Source organism: Limanda limanda, chromosome 11, assembly GCF_963576545.1.
Source record: "Limanda limanda chromosome 11, fLimLim1.1, whole genome shotgun sequence".
Lineage (NCBI taxonomy): Eukaryota > Metazoa > Chordata > Actinopteri > Pleuronectiformes > Pleuronectidae > Limanda > Limanda limanda.
Window position 1 is genome coordinate 27,497,934 of NC_083646.1, and position 16,388 is coordinate 27,514,321.

The following is a 16,388-nucleotide window of genomic DNA, read 5'->3' on the forward strand; positions in this document are numbered from 1 at the left end:
TGCTGCTAAACATATACTGATAATGCAAATAAAAATTGGGTAGTGTTTGTTGTCGTATTGTTGATAAATTGCTGCTTCACCAGTTGTCTTTAGCACTCAGTCATTGTTGAAACAGGCTTGGCGTCTAATGGATTGTGTTCTCTATATAAACAGGACCGTCAACTGAACCATCTGTGGTTGAATCTAAAGACAGGAAGGCCAACGCCCACCTTATCCTAAAGCTGATGTGTGACAGTGTTGTTCTGAGGCCACACCTACGGGAGCTGCTTTCTGCAAAGTACGAGTCATATTTAATGTATAAGTACATTCATCAATACTCTGCATTTTATTGTACATTGGGTTTACCTGAATTATCTGTTATCCATGTTATTTCCCTATTTATCCTTCCAAAGTGCTCATGCACATTTTTGTTGCTGTTTGACAGGGATGCTAGAGGAATGACTCCATTCATGTTGGCTGTCAGTGGGAGAGCCTACCCGGCAGCCATCACTGTTTTGGAAGCTGCTCAGAAAATGGCAAAGGGTAAGTTAATAGTCAAGCTTTCAGCGCACTGCTGTAAGCCGGGTTGCCATTCAACCCCTTAAGAATGGGTCATCATTTTGAAGACGTGTTTCAGATGATTGCTGATTTAAGTATCAGAAGTGATATTGAAACAGATTACAGCAGTGTTTCATTGACTAAAGCACAATGAAGGTAACAATGAAGAAGTTTCAGATTCAGTCGGTGTAAGATTTGTTTGAGGAGGAGGAAAAAGGGTGGCTTTGTTGGTTAAAAACCTAAATTCTCATGAAGTTTATGGAAAGTTTTTTATTTAATGTCTCTGTATTCTTTTGAGACTGAGAAATTCAACTTTTCACATTATAACTGGCATTCCTGTGTTTCTATCTTTTGCTGCTGTTCTTTGCCTTGAGCGCAGTTGGTGACCCAGGCATTACAGTGAAGGAGGATGCAGACTCTGTGTTCATGGAAATGATTTGCCCTTCTGGGACCAATCCAGATGACTCACCACTGTATGTTCTTTGCTGCAATGACACCTGCAGTTTCACTTGGACTGGAGCTGAGCACATTAACCAGGTCAGCCCTACAGGATTAAACTTAAGTTTAGAGAAAAAGCACTTTGTTCGAGCACCAGTGTGTAACACAGGTGTCAATTAGGGATGGGATTTTCATTTCAAATGTTAAGAGAGGCAGTTGCATAACAGACAATCAATTTGACGTAAAAACAGACGATGGACAGATGTGGCTTTTTGGCACAAAGTGAAGGCAGCAGAAAAATATTGCCTTCACCAAAGTAGAGAGCACACATGTATACCACATTAAGCCTCACTCATTTTGAAGGCAATGTTATTTGTGAATCCTGTCAACGTTTAATGATCACATGAGAGTTGACACACTTCCTTTGTATTTAGGATATCTTTGAATGTCGAACCTGTGGTTTGCTGGAGTCCCTCTGCTGCTGTACTGAGTGTGCTAGGGTCTGTCACAAAGGACATGACTGCAAGTAAGTCCTAGTTTTGAGTCTCTGTAAGGCTTTCAGTCTTACTTACCCTTACTTTTCATTACCTGGATTTATATTAGTGCACCTTTCTAATCATAAATTTGCCTCTGTTATTTCCCAGGCTGAAGAGGACCTCTCCCACAGCATACTGCGACTGTTGGGAGAAATGTAAGTGTAAAACACTGATCGCTGGCCAGAAAGCTGCTCGTCTCGACCTGCTGTACAGGCTACTCACAGCCACTAACCTGGTCACAACACCGAACAGCAGGTAAAAACGCTCTTTCTATTCGTTCATTGTGAGCATTTTCTTAAAAGGAATAGGAAAATCCTATATTTCAGACTGATTTTTCTTTCCATCTACAGGGGAGAGCATATATTGCTGTTCTTGGTGCAGACTGTTGCCAGGCAGAGTGTTGAGCACTGTCAGTATAGACCACCTCGCATCAGAGAAGACAGGAATCGCAAGGCTGCTAATGCAGAGGGTATGTTCACAATCATCTTTTATCAACTATAACCATTAGTACTGACAAATTATGTATACATTTTTAAACATACATTTTTAAAATCTTATTTTCTATCTTCTTACAGCCTTGACTGTTTTTTTTTATTATATTATGTCCAGAGGGCAACCAGTGTATGAAAACCTCTTTCTTCTCCTTTCCTCTCTTTTAGACTCTGATATGCCAGATCATGATCTAGAACCACCCCGCTTTGCTCAGCTGGCCCTGGAGAGGGTTCTGCAGGACTGGAATGCCCTAAAGTCTATGATCATGTTTGGTTCTCAGGAGAATAAAGACCCGTGAGTATCGCAGCAAACAGCACCCCCAGCATTAAGAGGTGGTTGTAATAGGAGCTTGTAAGACTGTGATTATTTTATGCTGCTCAAAGAAATGAAAAATGATCCACTGAGACTCAACAGGAATGTATCTTTCCAGAAACAGTGTTCCATTTATTAGACTTTTTACACAGATATCCTCGTGGGCATCTTTTTTGCTGCTTTATTATTAGTAATAAACCAGTCGATAATCTCATTGTAGTTATTATTTACATAACAAATGTGATTGATGTAGTTGTAACTTCATGTTACCGTACACAGAGTTTAGTTCCCAATCATTATAGATCATATTTTGACAGTTTTTTTTTTTTCATAGACTTAGTGCCAGCAGCAGAATTGCTCACCTTCTCCCTGAAGAGCAAGTCTACTTGAACCAGCAGAGTGGCACCATTCGCCTTGACTGTTTCACCCACTGCCTCATTGTCAAATGTGCCCCTGACATCACTGTAAGTCCAGTTAGTCCTTGACTAATGAGTCCACCTGAATATTACCAGTAAATATGCATTATGTTCATGTGCCTCCTTACACAGTATTTTGGTTATCAATGGTTGTTTTTCTTCTCTCGTATTAGTTCATAGACACCTTACTGGGCACACTGGTGAAGGAGCTGCAGAACAAGTACACTCCTGGCAGAAGAGAGGAGGCAGTCAGTGTCACCAGGAGGTTCCTTCGCTCTGTAGCCCGGGTGTTTGTTATCCTCAGCGTGGAGATGGCTTCCTCTAAGAAGAAAAAGTAAGATTAAGATTTTAATGTCACGAGTTTTAGGTAAAGGCTCTTTGACCCTATACATGCAATGGAGCCTACAAATGTTGACATCTTTTGAATTGTAAGAGACCTGGTCTTCTCTCTATTTCCACTACATAGCAACTTCATCCCCCAGCCTATTGGGAAATGTCGGCGAGTTTTTCAGGCGCTCTTACCCTACGCTGTGGAGGAGCTGTGTAACGTAGCCGAGTCGCTGATTGTTCCAGTACGAATGGGTATTGCACGGCCTACCGCTCCTTTCACTTTGGCCAGCACCAGCATCGATGCTGTTCAGGGCAGCGAGGAGCTCTTCTCTGTTGAACCTCTCCCTCCAAGACCTTCACCTGACCAGTCCAACAGGTTGGTTGGCTCTATGGTAGACATTTTGGCAAGTTACAGGGCCTCAAAATGTGCATATGTTAATGGGCTGAAATAAAGAAATTACTTGTTTCCAATCATTGAGTTGTATAGTAGAAATTTTTTTAGAGAGAAGAAAGTACAAGTAACGAAATGTTTAAACCTTCTTCACTCGATATGACTTGCCATGTTTTTAATTTTTTCCAGTTCCAGCCAGACAGCTGCCTCTTATATCATCAGAAACCCCCAACCTCGACGCAGCAGCCAGTCTCAGCCTGTCAGAGGGAGAGACGAAGAGCAGGATGACATTGTATCAGCAGATGTAGAAGAGGTGGGAGCCTCATTATATAATAATTAGGGCTGTAGTGAACTTTGTATGCTAGCGATTCAGTTTAAGTTGGTTATGTTACATTTAGTTTATTCCTCACACCATATTTTTATATCTGATCGAGTTTGTTCGCTTTGCTTAAAGTTTTCTCTTATGATCTTGTTGTTTGTCTCTCAGGTTGAGGTTGTAGAGGGGGTAGCAGGGGAGGAAGACCATCATGACGACCAAGAGGAACAGGGAGAGGAAAATGCAGAGGCAGAAGGACAGCATGATGAACATGATGAGGATGGTGAGACACCTCCTACTTTTTCTGTGTGAAAGAAAATGGTAACACTGAAGTTTAGTTTATTAATGACAATAAAAAATGTATAATTTAATTTGAATAACTATTGGAACCCAGCCAACAATGACTGATGCTTCTTTTGTCTGTGTCTGCCTTTAGGAAGTGACATGGAGCTTGATCTGCTGGCAGCAGCTGAAACGGAGAGCGACAGCGAAAGTAACCACAGCAATCAGGATAATGCTAGCGGCCGCAGGAGTGTTGTCACAGCAGCCACTGCTGGCTCTGAAGCAGGTTGGTCAACAGCCACAAATTTAGATTTTACATTAAAATAACTTTTTAAACATTCTCCTCGGTTTCAATTTAGTCTCTGTGGAAATGCGGTCACCTTTTTTATCGACCTCCTTTTATCTGAAATCTTTCCAAATTTTTGTAAAGATCTTACTAATTTTAAATTGGATTTCTGTCATGCCACGCTGTGGTGTTTTTTCTCCTTTAGTTGCATCATAAGTCTGTTCTCACAGAATCAAAAGTGCTTAACAGAAATCACTTTGGATTGTAGGGTTTATGTTTGGAGAGCTAATAATACAGCAGACAAAATGGTCCCTGGCTGAATACCCAATGTATTTCATTTGCAGGCAGTAGGGTGTCCTTGGCATTTCCTATTTTTGGTATGAGCTCCTCTTTACTTCAATGCATATACAGATGTCAGGGCAAAGAGTGAATTTGCAGCGTTGCATACACCGTTTCCTGCTGCGAGTTCCTTCAGTTTGTCCTCTTCTCACATCTCACTATTATTGTGCCATCTGTTTGTTTCACTTTTAACTTAAAATGTCCCTCATCACAAGTTTGGTCATGTTCTTTCATCCAAATAACAAACTAATTTGACCACTTTCCAAATGGTGTGGTGTTTTTTTTCTCCTTGATCATCTGAAATGGATGGGCTCTTATATTTTCTTTTAGAGTATTCAGTAAATCAATTTAAATATCACTGTCTATTTTGAATGAAATTTCCAATAATCATCAGAAAACATGAATTATGTAGAACGAGTTGATCAACAAAGAGCAGTGTTAAGTTTTTTCACTATCCTGTTAATGTTTGGCCTTGTGGTGGTGTGATTTCACTAACCCGCACTCCTGCCTGGAAAATCTGATCATAAAAGACAGAGCAAAAGGTCAGATACATTCTCAAGGCTTTAAACCTGTCCCCCTTAACTTTTTTTCTCACCCTCTATCCACCTCCCCCTCCTCTCTGAAGGTGCCAGCAGTGTCCCTGCCTTCTTTTCAGAGGATGACTCCCAGTCCAATGACTCCAGCGACTCTGACAGCAGCAGCAGTCAGAGCGACGATGTTGACCAGGAAACTTTCCTTTTGGATGAACCACTGGAAAGAACAACTAGCGCATCGCATGCCAATAGTGCAGCCCAGGCTCCTCGCTCCATGCAGTGGGCTGTAAGAAACACCCCCAGCCAGAGGGCCTCCGGAAGTGCCCCCTCCAGCTCCTCAACACCAGCTGGTCAGTAAAGCTTTGTCTAATTCTGCTCTTTTATTTTCAAATGTTAATGTTTGGTTTCCCAGATCAGTGTCAGAACTTTTTTTTGTGTCTTTTTCTGCAGCAAGCTCCACGGGCCTGATATATATTGACCCTACCAACCTGCGTCGCTCCGGTGCGATTAGCTCCAGTGCCGCTGCGGCGGCGGCAGCGCTAGAGGCCAGCAACTCCAGCAGTTATCTGACATCTGCCAGCAGCCTGGCCCGGGCTTACAGTATTGTTATCAGGCAGATCTCTGACCTCATGAGTCTAATTCCCAAGTACAACCATCTAGTCTATTCACAGTACCCTGCTGCTGTAAAGCTCACCTACCAGGATGCAGTCAACCTGCAGGTAAGATGGAGTGTCATCAACGCAGACTGCACTCCACCTATGCACCAAATTACTGGTCTAAAATATGCAGTGTCTTTCTGATTATTTATCACAAACAACACACTTTTTTAAGTAGTGGCTTATTGGTGTATATCCATTGAATGATTTAAAATAGGTAATGTTTGTTGAAACAGAACTATGTTGAAGAAAAGCTGATTCCCACCTGGAACTGGATGGTGTCCATCATGGATTCCACTGAAGCTCAGTTGCGATATGGCTCAGCCCTATCATCTGCTGGAGACCCTGGTCACCCCAGTCACCCACTCCATGCCTCTCAGCACTCAGCTCGCAGGGAACGCATGACTGCTCGAGAAGAAGCCAGCCTCCGCACCCTTGAAGGACGCAGGTAAAAGAAATAAACCATCATATCATTTTTTCCCCCAAGCTACTTAGTTTGGTCATTGGCACAAGTTTAAGTATACAGTGTTAAGAAATCAGGAATAGCTTCTTTTAAAGCCATCTTTTTACAGTCTTCATCATTCCCATCATGTTTTTGGTTTGACATTTTAGCTTTATATTATTGCGTTTGTAATTTGAGTGATATTCATTTTTTTTTTTTTACGTATTTGTTTTTAAGGAGAGCAGCCACTCTGTTGACCGCTCGCCAAGGCATGATGTCGGCACGAGGCGATTTCCTGAACTACGCATTATCACTGATGCGCTCCCACAACGATGAGCACTCTGACGTGCTTCCTGTACTGGACGTGTGCTCACTGAAGCATGTGGCCTACGTCTTCCAGGCTCTAATCTACTGGATTAAGGCCATGAACCAGCAGACCACACTGGACACCCCACAGATCGAGAGAAAGAGGTAAATTATGAAAATGAGGGCAAATGGTTTTCTTTGCTCTCAAAAACTCAGACTTTTCTAAAAGATCGACTCGACCCGCAAAGAGACAATATTCTATGATCATTGTCAATCAACATTAACTGCCATTTCTTAACAATTATGATTTTAACTATGTGCTGCTAAATTATTTAATTGCATATACAGAATCAAACTTTTTTTTTCCTGTTTTATAATTATTGCACTTCATCTACTGGCATGCTTGAAAAAAATATTGTTTCTGTGTTTGAAAAACCACTACTGAAAATATATATAATTTTAATCTATTCACCTGATATGGCAATATGGGCTATACAAATAAAATGTGATTGATTGCCCTATGGTTTAAACAGTAACTGTTATCCATACTTTGTAGAAATCGAGAGATCTTGGAACTGGGTTTGGACAATGAAGATTCTGAACACGAAAATGATGAGGACACTAATCAAAGTAAGCCTGATAATAATATGCAATGTATAATATTTAAAAATAACTGAGATTATATAAGATGGTCAGATGCATATAAAAATGTAACAGGTGTAGACTTAGAGACAAGCAAAACAGCTTCCTAACCTTTATAATATTGGCCAATATTAATAATGATTGCCTGTCTTTCCAACTCAACATAATGTTGCTTTTTTTGTGCTTATAGTTGCTTTGTTTCTGCTTCCCCTCAGGTTCAACTCTGCAGGACAAGGATGAGGACCCTGTACCAGCTGAAACGGGTCAGAACCACCCCTTCTTCCGTCGCTCTGACTCTATGACGTTTCTGGGCTGCATCCCACCCAACCCCTTCGATGTTCCCCTGGCTGAGGCCATTCCACTGGCAGATCAGCCCCACCTCCTGCAGGTCTGTACAATGCTCTGTTTCAATTTGGTACTGGGCCAACACCTTATTTTACGTATAACAGGATGATTTGATAATAACAGAAAAAAATGTCAGACTCCGGAGAATGTCCGCACATTGGGTCTTGACTTTCTCCGGAGTTTGCCTTTCATATATGAAGAACGCAGCAGGAGATACTTGTATCAGATGTTTTCAAACAATACAGAAATATCGTTCAAGCGAGGATTACCATCGGCCAGATATAACGTATCTGTGCTGTGTCACATGTTTTTGTTTACAGAACAACGTCAATTTATCGAAGTTTTTGCCATCTTTTGCGATGAGTCTATCGCACACGTTGATATCGCAATGACGGTCAATTTTTTATATCTCATGCAGTCCCACTCGATGCACTTACAAGTTCTTTCCCATGATGTTTTGAAATGGTTCCCAGTTTCTGGAAGTCAGTTGGCAGGATCAATATATCAGGCTGTGTTGAGCATTTTCTTACTTGTGGTGCTATCAGTACCTGAATTGACGGGCACCACACCAACATTAGACACAGCGCACAGTCAGTAGATGCACTGACATAACTGAAAGGAAGATGTTATATAATCACTGACACCCTCGGTGCCACCAACCTTTCTTTACGTTCAACTTCGCGTCTTCTTTTACAGCCTAATGCCAGGAAGGAGGATCTATTTGGTCGTCCCTCTCAGGGCTTGTATTCTTCCTCCTACATGGCAACCAAAGGCCTTGCTGAGGCAAGCATGGACAGGAATTGCCTGGAGGTAAACATGGGCTGCTCTCTACCCTCCCCCTCTCAGGTATACCACCCCTCTTCACTGGACAAACACTCTGGCAGCTGTGCTCTAATATTCACACACAACAAACCCAATTGAAATGTTTACGTTACTTTTAAAGATTCATTATTTCCTATTCATTATTTCCACAGCTTTTGGGAGGTGCTGGAAATAATAGATAACAACTCATAATGAAATGTTGGATAGTCTTTTTGTTTACATAGTCATTTAAGTGTGGGTACTGGAACACAGCCTGCGTTGTGTCCCATTTTCATTATTTCGCCATCAACTCAAAACACACGTGTTTGCATTATTAAAGAGCTACTCTCAACCCCACTTAAACAGATCCTGCCCACTAAGATGTCATACTCGGCGAACCTGAAAAATGTGATGAGTATGGAAACAGGCCAACGGAGCACAGAGACCCAGTCCCTGGCTGAGCAGGAGATTGAGGCTTCAAAACCCGGTCCTTCACCACATGATCTCGCTGCCCAGCTTAAGAGCAGCCTGCTCGCTGAGATTGGTCTCACTGAGAGCGACGGACCACCTCTCCCATCGTTCAGGTCAGCATTCAGTCTTTGCGCCAGACTGAGGATGACCCAACCAAAAAAGTTTTGTTTCTGGGCCTGTTTTTAAGAAAAAGATATAGAATTAAATTAAATTCGACCTGTATATTCAGAATTAGGCAATAAAGTAAATACTGTATTGTAGCAAAGCTATCAAGATAGCCTAAACCCTTGTTTTCAATAAATTTATATAATTGCGTTACATTTTCATGTTTTAAAACAACTTTGACAGAATATTGTCTTTCCTCTATCTGTCCAGACCTCACTGTAGTTTCATGGGGATGATGATCTCACATGACATGCTACTAGGCCGCTGGCGTCTGTCGTTGGAGCTCTTTGGTCGCGTCTTCATGGAAGATGTGGGAGCTGAGCCTGGATCTGTATGTATTTTTTTTAATTATTTAAGTAAAAATAGTTTGTTTACAATTGTTTCTGTTCTTTTCTACCATTATGTTTTTCAACCTGTTAATAAATTCATAAATACTGAGTTAGGCTTTATTCATAGGGGCAAACAATATTAACACAAACCAATGTCTGATCTAGGGCTTACTGCTGCCTAAACCATTTTGAGTTCAGTGCTGTCTCTTGTTTTTTTTTACACTGTTGGTCTGCTAATTAGGGCACAATTATTTTTCCTCTTTGCTTTGCCATTGGTGTAACTGCTTGTGTGAGCTTGTCAGCAGGGAGTGGTGCTTTGATGCTAAGAAATGCTAAGAGGACCTCAGCCACACAATTGTGCTCTTTAACATTGGAAGGTGAGATTTTTCATACTTGAGCTTTAATGATTATACTATGTCTATTGTTTTGTGATCTCAGATCCTCACAGAGCTCGGTGGCTTTGAAGTAAAGGAATCCAAGTTCCGCCGGGAGATGGAGAAGCTGAGAAACCTGCAGTCCCGTGACTTGGCCCTAGAGGTGGACCGGGATCGAGACCAGCTTATACAGCAGACCATGCGTCAGCTAAATACGCACTTTGGCAGGCGTTGCACAACCACACCCATGGCTGTACACCGGGTGAAGGTCACCTTCAAAGACGAGCCGGGCGAGGGCAGTGGCGTGGCACGCAGCTTCTACACGGCCATTGCCCTGGCTCTCCTCTCCAATGATAAGTTGCCAAACCTGGACTGTGTTCAGAGTGTCAGCAAGGGCATGCAGGCCAGCAGTACGTGTCATCACGATTACAATTCAAGTATGAAAATACGTGGAAACTATAATGTATTATGGAACTTGATTTCATTGTTGCATTCAATCATGGTTTTTTATGCTGTCAACACTTATAAATAAAAGAGATTTATTTACATAATTAATCCAGCACTTGTAAGTTAACCTGCTCTGTTTGTTGTGGATTGTGTAGATCTAATGCAGCGTTTGAGGAACAGAGACCGAGAAAGAGAGCGGCGAAGTGGAGGGCTTCGAGCGGGTTCCCGGAGAGACCGAGACAGGTAAACTTCAGCTTAATGCGTTACCCTTTTATAATCATCCAAGAAAAGGTCTGTGCTTTGTGAAGTAAATGTGAGCATTTGTCTTGTACAGAGACTCAAGGAGGCAGCTGTCCATTGACACAAGACCTTTCAGGCCCTCATCAGAGGGCAACCCCAGTGACGAGCCGGACCCTCTGCCTGCACACAGACAAGCTCTCGGGGAAAGGCTCTACCCACGTGTTCATGCAATGCAACCGGTAATAAAACTTCATCGATTGGGATAAGGACAGCCCACATGCTAATGTTTGGGCTCCTGTATAGAGCTGGACGACTCGATGCAGTGACAAAACATCGATAAATATTTTTTGCTACATTCATTGTTTTAGCCGGATTCCACCTCTGAATAATTATAACCACTGCTGCCTCAGGATGTAACAGATGCACATTAACGGCCCGGTCGCCTTTTACCGTCTCGTAGTCTCCTCTCTGAGTCTGCTTCCTCCTCATTCCTCTCTGACCTGCGTTCACTTTACACTTTAACAATAAACGCCATCACTGGTCAAGTTCCAAGGATACAAACAACCGACGTTTACCTTGCGTTTGTTTGAGTCGCTGTAGATTTTATGAGGCACCTGTTTAAACCTGCTATACAACACTAGACGTGACGCGCAAAGTGAGGACATCAGGGTTAAAGTGACCAGAACGATACAGTCAGGATCTGACACTGTTTAATAACTTTTAGAATGTGGGACTCAATGGTTAAAATCACATGTGATAATCAGTTTGTGTGTGTAGAGCGAGAAGACGAGCGCACACACACGCCTCACACTCCTGCAGACAGAAGTTCCTCCCGCTGGTTACCACAAAGCGCAGTGTTTTAACTTCACAGTTGGAGAAGAAGTGACGCCCTGTTTATCCAGGAACATAAATATAACTTCAGCAGGTTTTCATAAAGATCAGTTCTAAGTGTTTGATGATTAGAAAACATCAGAGGAGCAGACACATTTGTAGAGAGTTCTGTACAGTGCCGCTCATTTAAGAAAAGATTAAACTTGATCAATTCACACATCGGGGAAATTCAGTTGTTACAGCAGCAGGCAGGTCAGAATGAGATAGACAAGAAAATAAAAAGGCAAAAAAAAGTAATTTTATTAAATAATGAAATGCTGAGCATGTACATTAAATGCACCTATTTCACTGTATTGGTTTGTATGACATGTTATGAGTAAAGTGCAGTGGAAATGGATGATTGCACGAGCAAGTAAAATCTGTTTTGTACATAAGAAGAAACATTATACATAAGAACATTGCAAACACAAATGTGCAAGAATTTATTTTCTGGTTAAATCAATCGATATCGCGATATCGACTGATATGATAGAAATTATCGTGATAAGATTTTTTTCCATATCACCCAACTCTATTTTGGGCATATTTGCATGGTTCTTGCTTTACAATTTTACAAACCTGCTCAGAGGTTTGGGTGCTGTTTTGATTTTGTGAAGTTGCCTATACCGGACTTTTTGTGCTGTTTCCTCAGGCGTTTGCCAGTAAAATCACAGGCATGTTGTTGGAGCTGTCTCCCGCTCAGCTGCTGCTGCTGCTGGCCAGTGAGGATTCTCTCAGAGCCAGAGTTGAAGAGGCTATGGAGCTTCTCATTGCACATGGAAGGTGAAAAAATAGATGTGAAATACAGTGTGCCCCATGAGTTATTTTTTCTGTAGTGAAAGCATGGATGGTGTACTGTAAATTATATCAAAATAACATTTGTACAGAACTTTCATTCATTTTGAAGATTATTACGTGAACAGTTAACAGAAAGAAATGATGTTTAATCAAACTAACTTAATTCTCTTGTCATCCAAGGGAAAATGGTGCTGACAGTATTTTGGACCTGGGTCTCCTTGACACACCGGAGAAAACACAAGTAAACGCAATATCTCTGTCTATTGTTCAGCTATAAATAGGCTAAAACTGAATTCTGTTGATTCTCATCCAATTAAAATAGTTTGTTTGAGGATTGATTTGTTAATCCTGATTCCCGAATAACGATATATGGTTATTTATGCTGTAAATGAAACATGAGTGGAGTAAAGCCGTGTTTGGCTGATGGTTGATCATGTGATTGCACCGAAGCCAGAGATGGATGTATTGGGTGCCCCCCCCAGCATGCACTGTGACAATAGATTCATTGACATGGGTCTCATTTTACTTGTGTTCCTGCACTCTAATCACTGCTAAATTACATATTGGCAGAGACTGGTTAGACCAAGAGTGATGCTGGTGGATGGTTGATAAGGTTATCCCACATTAAGATTAGAGAATTTGAGTTTTCAGTGATGATCATAAGCCTGCCATAAAAACATTTCTTTAAAGCCTTTAAATGCATACACATTTTAAATCAAATTTATTCTGCTGTTAATTATTTATTATTTAATTATTTAATTTTTAATGTCAAATTAGATGCTAGATTCTATCTTTTGACAGACGCAATCTCTTATCAGAGTTTGTCTTTTTGCTCACAGCATCTTTCATTTCTTTATAGAACTCAGTCTAAACTTTTGTTCATGATCAAGTTAACTTTCAATAATCTACTAATGTGGGTTTGACTTTAATTTTAAACCAGCTTTGAAGAACCAAATCAATCTGGACTCTTGTCAAATGTAATTCTAATCTGGATAACTCACTTGTGCACATATGACTCGTGGGGCATTGGCCTTAAGATATAGGTACAGTCAATACTATTGCACACAATAATGACGGCCCTATTTCTTTTTGTGTGGTTGTAGCAGCAAGAGAACCGTAAGCGTCATGGTTCAACCCGCAGTGTGGTGGATATGGAGCTGGACGACCCAGATGATGGAGACGATAATGCCCCTCTCTTCTACCAGCCTGGCAAACGAGGCTTCTACTCACCACGGCCTGGGAAGAACACAGAGGCCAGACTCAACTGCTTCCGAAATATTGGCAGGTAATGATCTGTAGTGGTGTCACATGCAAGAGGTTTCACAAAAGTAAGGTTATGTATATTTAAACTTGAGTTAAGGAGGAAACAAAAAGTTGAATATTTTGTTTTCTTTCAAGAATACTAGGGTTGTGTCTGCTGCAGAACGAGCTCTGCCCGATCACGTTGAACAGACATGTCATCAAAGTGCTGCTTGGGAGAAAGGTAAGAAGTTATTTGGACGTCAAGTTATTTGGACGTCACTTTGAGATGTTGGTTCTTTTTAGAATGAGGTTTCTAATCCTACTTGTGTTTTACTACAGGTGAACTGGCATGACTTTGCATTCTTTGACCCAGTCATGTATGAAAGCCTGCGGCAGCTGATCCGCCATTCTCAAGCAGGTGAAGCAGATGCAGTATTTGCTGCCATGGACTTGGCCTTTGCCATTGACCTCTGCAAAGAGGAAGGAGCTGGACAGGTAACAAACGCTTGAGTTTGAGCTTCTAGAAAGAAGGGAAAATCTTAAAACTACCGTATCTCTGTAATTTCTTTAACCTGTCTCTACAAATTGAGATGCTTTGGGGCGGGAAATAATGCTATTCAGCCTAAAAATTACAGAGGACCCGTAATGCTCCTGTAAAAAACCTCAGTGTTATCTTATGGTTTGTCTTTTTTATTCAGTCTGTCCTCTTTTAAAGTAAATAAAGTCCTGTAAAAAATACATATATTGTTAATTTATGATAGAAATCAGCCAGTGAATGGCTTGGTTCTAAGACATACTTAATTTGCATCACATAACATTGATAAGGTAAATACCTCTTAAGGTTAAGATCTTTCAATCGGAAAGCAAATTCTCTCAATACCACACTGGAAAGATAAGTGGTAAATATGTGCTCTGAAATATGTTTATCATAAATAAACTGATAGTTGATTCTGTCCTCCTGGTTCAGGTCGAGCTTCTGTCTGGTGGGGTCAACATGCCAGTGACGCCCCTCAACGTGTATGAGTATGTGAGGAAATATGCGGAGCACAGAATGCTTGTTGTGGCGGAGCAGCCTCTCCATGTGAGTAATACACCCCCAGACATGAACTCTACCTGTGTCTGCTTTTTGAACAGACAAATGTTTTGACAGTCACTAGAATATGTCTTTATTCTAACTGGTGTTCTGCCGTTTAGGCAATGAGGAAGGGCTTGCTGGATGTTCTTCCTAAGAACGCCCTGGAGGACCTGACAGCTGAGGACTTTAGGCTGCTGGTCAACGGCTGTGGGGAAGTCAACGTCCAGATGCTCATCAGCTTCACCTCCTTCAATGATGAATCTGGTATGGCTGCACATTCTGGATCCCTGCTCTGCTTGCATCCTTTGGAAGGTTTTTCTTTTTTCTTCGTTTTTAGGCTAATGATAGATTTACATATCTGATGCAAAGACTTGTTCTTCTTCCAACAGGGGAAAGTGCAGACAAGCTACTGCAGTTCAAACGATGGTTTTGGTCCATAGTGGAGAAGATGAGCATGACTGAGAGGCAAGATCTGGTAAATGTGTTTTTCATTTTAAATATACTTGAAAAGAAAGACTTTTAAATTCACTGTTCAACATGGTCAGTTATCATGGTGGTGCAATACAGTAGGCATGGGCTTACCAGAACCAGTGTACTTTTTAAGTGACACGTAATGCTTCAATTGAAGGACAGCCTAAGTAGCTTTTAGTGTACTATTAAAATCTAAAGGACAAGAATTTATTATGTATTTGTCAAAGCCTCCCTCATTGAACTTGTTGTCCTTTTTATCCCAACACATGAGGAGCTGAACATTATAAAAGTTTTTCTTGACTTGTTATTTTTCTCCTCCTCAGGTTTACTTCTGGACCTCCAGCCCGTCTCTCCCAGCCAGCGAGGAGGGCTTCCAGCCGATGCCCTCCATCACCATCCGGCCTCCAGATGACCAGCACCTCCCCACAGCCAACACTTGCATCTCACGTCTCTACGTGCCACTCTATTCTTCAAAACAGATACTCAAACAGAAACTCCTGCTAGCCATTAAGACCAAGAATTTTGGTTTTGTGTAGAGGTTCATCAGAAAAGAGTTTAAAAAAAGGAAAAAAAATGACGTTTACTGTTGTGTAATATTTACCTAGCTCCATTTTTGTAGATTTATTTTTTGTCTATACAATTTTATGAAATTCGACATACTGTCGTTATCTCCCCAGGCGGTAATATTTGTTTGTGTTATGAACACAAACAGCTGTTATTTTTATTTCAGTTTTTATTGCTTTTTTTCCTTTGTGTTAGTGAAGAGAGGTATACAGTCCAGAACATTCCTGCATTGGCACTGTAAAATGTAAATCCCTCAGCTCTGCTCTATTGGCTTCAACCTTTGCTTCCCAGGAATTTGGTTTGACAGAAAGCTGTCTGCCGAAACCCAGCCAAAGATGACAGCAGTAGAAGTATTTAAAACAAGAAAAAGAAGACACACTGTGATTATAAGTTTTTTTCCTTCCCTAGAAAAGTACTATCACTGACAGTTCACTGCTGCCTTTGTGGAAAGTCATTAAAGTCATTTTTTTCTTGTACAGGGGGAGTAGGGAATTTCAAAATAAACTTGGATGCAAATAATTTTGTCCAGTCTTTATTTTAAGTTTTTTTTTTACTTGCTGCCTAATGTTCAGAGTGGTAAAGAAATTACATTTGACAATCATTTCAAGGATAAGGCTATGTGTAACTCCATGACACCATGTTTTGATTTGTTTTGCATTAATTTACAAAATATCTTGAGTCTGCACAGCTTGATTAAATCTACTTTGCCCCTGTATGCCTAAACAAGTCATTTCAGAATCATTAATAAATGGCAAAACAGAACTTGTGTATACTTAGGGAAAATGTATTACAAGTGTAGCACTATTGTGTAAATCATGGTGTATTAAACATGACGTTAACGGTTAACACACAGAAAAACAACAGTTAAAAAGGTGCACCAGATGCAATGCTTTCTATACCTTTTATAGTTGTGGTAAAAATCGGGTTTTTGTATTTTTGAAC

At 41.0% G+C, this 16,388-nt stretch overlaps 1 protein-coding gene across 5 annotated transcripts in view; it reads left to right on the forward strand.

The window, feature by feature from the left end:
• Positions 1–15,965, forward strand: part of ubr5 (ubiquitin protein ligase E3 component n-recognin 5) — a 37,715-nt gene extending 21,750 nt beyond the window's left edge. For 2 of the 5 annotated variants that reach the window (XM_061082013.1, XM_061082015.1), the window contains exons 25-58: positions 154–277; positions 425–522; positions 917–1,074; positions 1,410–1,501; positions 1,620–1,766; positions 1,862–1,980; positions 2,171–2,297; positions 2,650–2,779; positions 2,905–3,065; positions 3,198–3,437; positions 3,642–3,765; positions 3,940–4,051; positions 4,205–4,336; positions 5,301–5,558; positions 5,659–5,927; positions 6,101–6,312; positions 6,544–6,777; positions 7,169–7,242; positions 7,470–7,642; positions 8,296–8,445; positions 8,767–8,984; positions 9,247–9,367; positions 9,804–10,176; positions 10,342–10,429; positions 10,521–10,665; positions 11,949–12,079; positions 12,275–12,335; positions 13,198–13,379; positions 13,493–13,577; positions 13,676–13,831; positions 14,304–14,417; positions 14,531–14,675; positions 14,801–14,886; positions 15,206–15,965. In XM_061082013.1, coding sequence (XP_060937996.1) covers positions 154–277; positions 425–522; positions 917–1,074; positions 1,410–1,501; positions 1,620–1,766; positions 1,862–1,980; positions 2,171–2,297; positions 2,650–2,779; positions 2,905–3,065; positions 3,198–3,437; positions 3,642–3,765; positions 3,940–4,051; positions 4,205–4,336; positions 5,301–5,558; positions 5,659–5,927; positions 6,101–6,312; positions 6,544–6,777; positions 7,169–7,242; positions 7,470–7,642; positions 8,296–8,445; positions 8,767–8,984; positions 9,247–9,367; positions 9,804–10,176; positions 10,342–10,429; positions 10,521–10,665; positions 11,949–12,079; positions 12,275–12,335; positions 13,198–13,379; positions 13,493–13,577; positions 13,676–13,831; positions 14,304–14,417; positions 14,531–14,675; positions 14,801–14,886; positions 15,206–15,418 — 5,252 coding nt within the window. In that variant the 3' untranslated portion in view covers positions 15,419–15,965. The remainder of the gene's footprint in view (positions 1–153; positions 278–424; positions 523–916; positions 1,075–1,409; positions 1,502–1,619; positions 1,767–1,861; positions 1,981–2,170; positions 2,298–2,649; positions 2,780–2,904; positions 3,066–3,197; positions 3,438–3,641; positions 3,766–3,939; positions 4,052–4,204; positions 4,337–5,300; positions 5,559–5,658; positions 5,928–6,100; positions 6,313–6,543; positions 6,778–7,168; positions 7,243–7,469; positions 7,643–8,295; positions 8,446–8,766; positions 8,985–9,246; positions 9,368–9,803; positions 10,177–10,341; positions 10,430–10,520; positions 10,666–11,948; positions 12,080–12,274; positions 12,336–13,197; positions 13,380–13,492; positions 13,578–13,675; positions 13,832–14,303; positions 14,418–14,530; positions 14,676–14,800; positions 14,887–15,205) is intronic. The other 3 variants (XM_061082014.1, XM_061082016.1, XM_061082017.1) reach the window with 3 other exon arrangements.
• Positions 15,966–16,388: the final 423 nt, after the last annotated feature.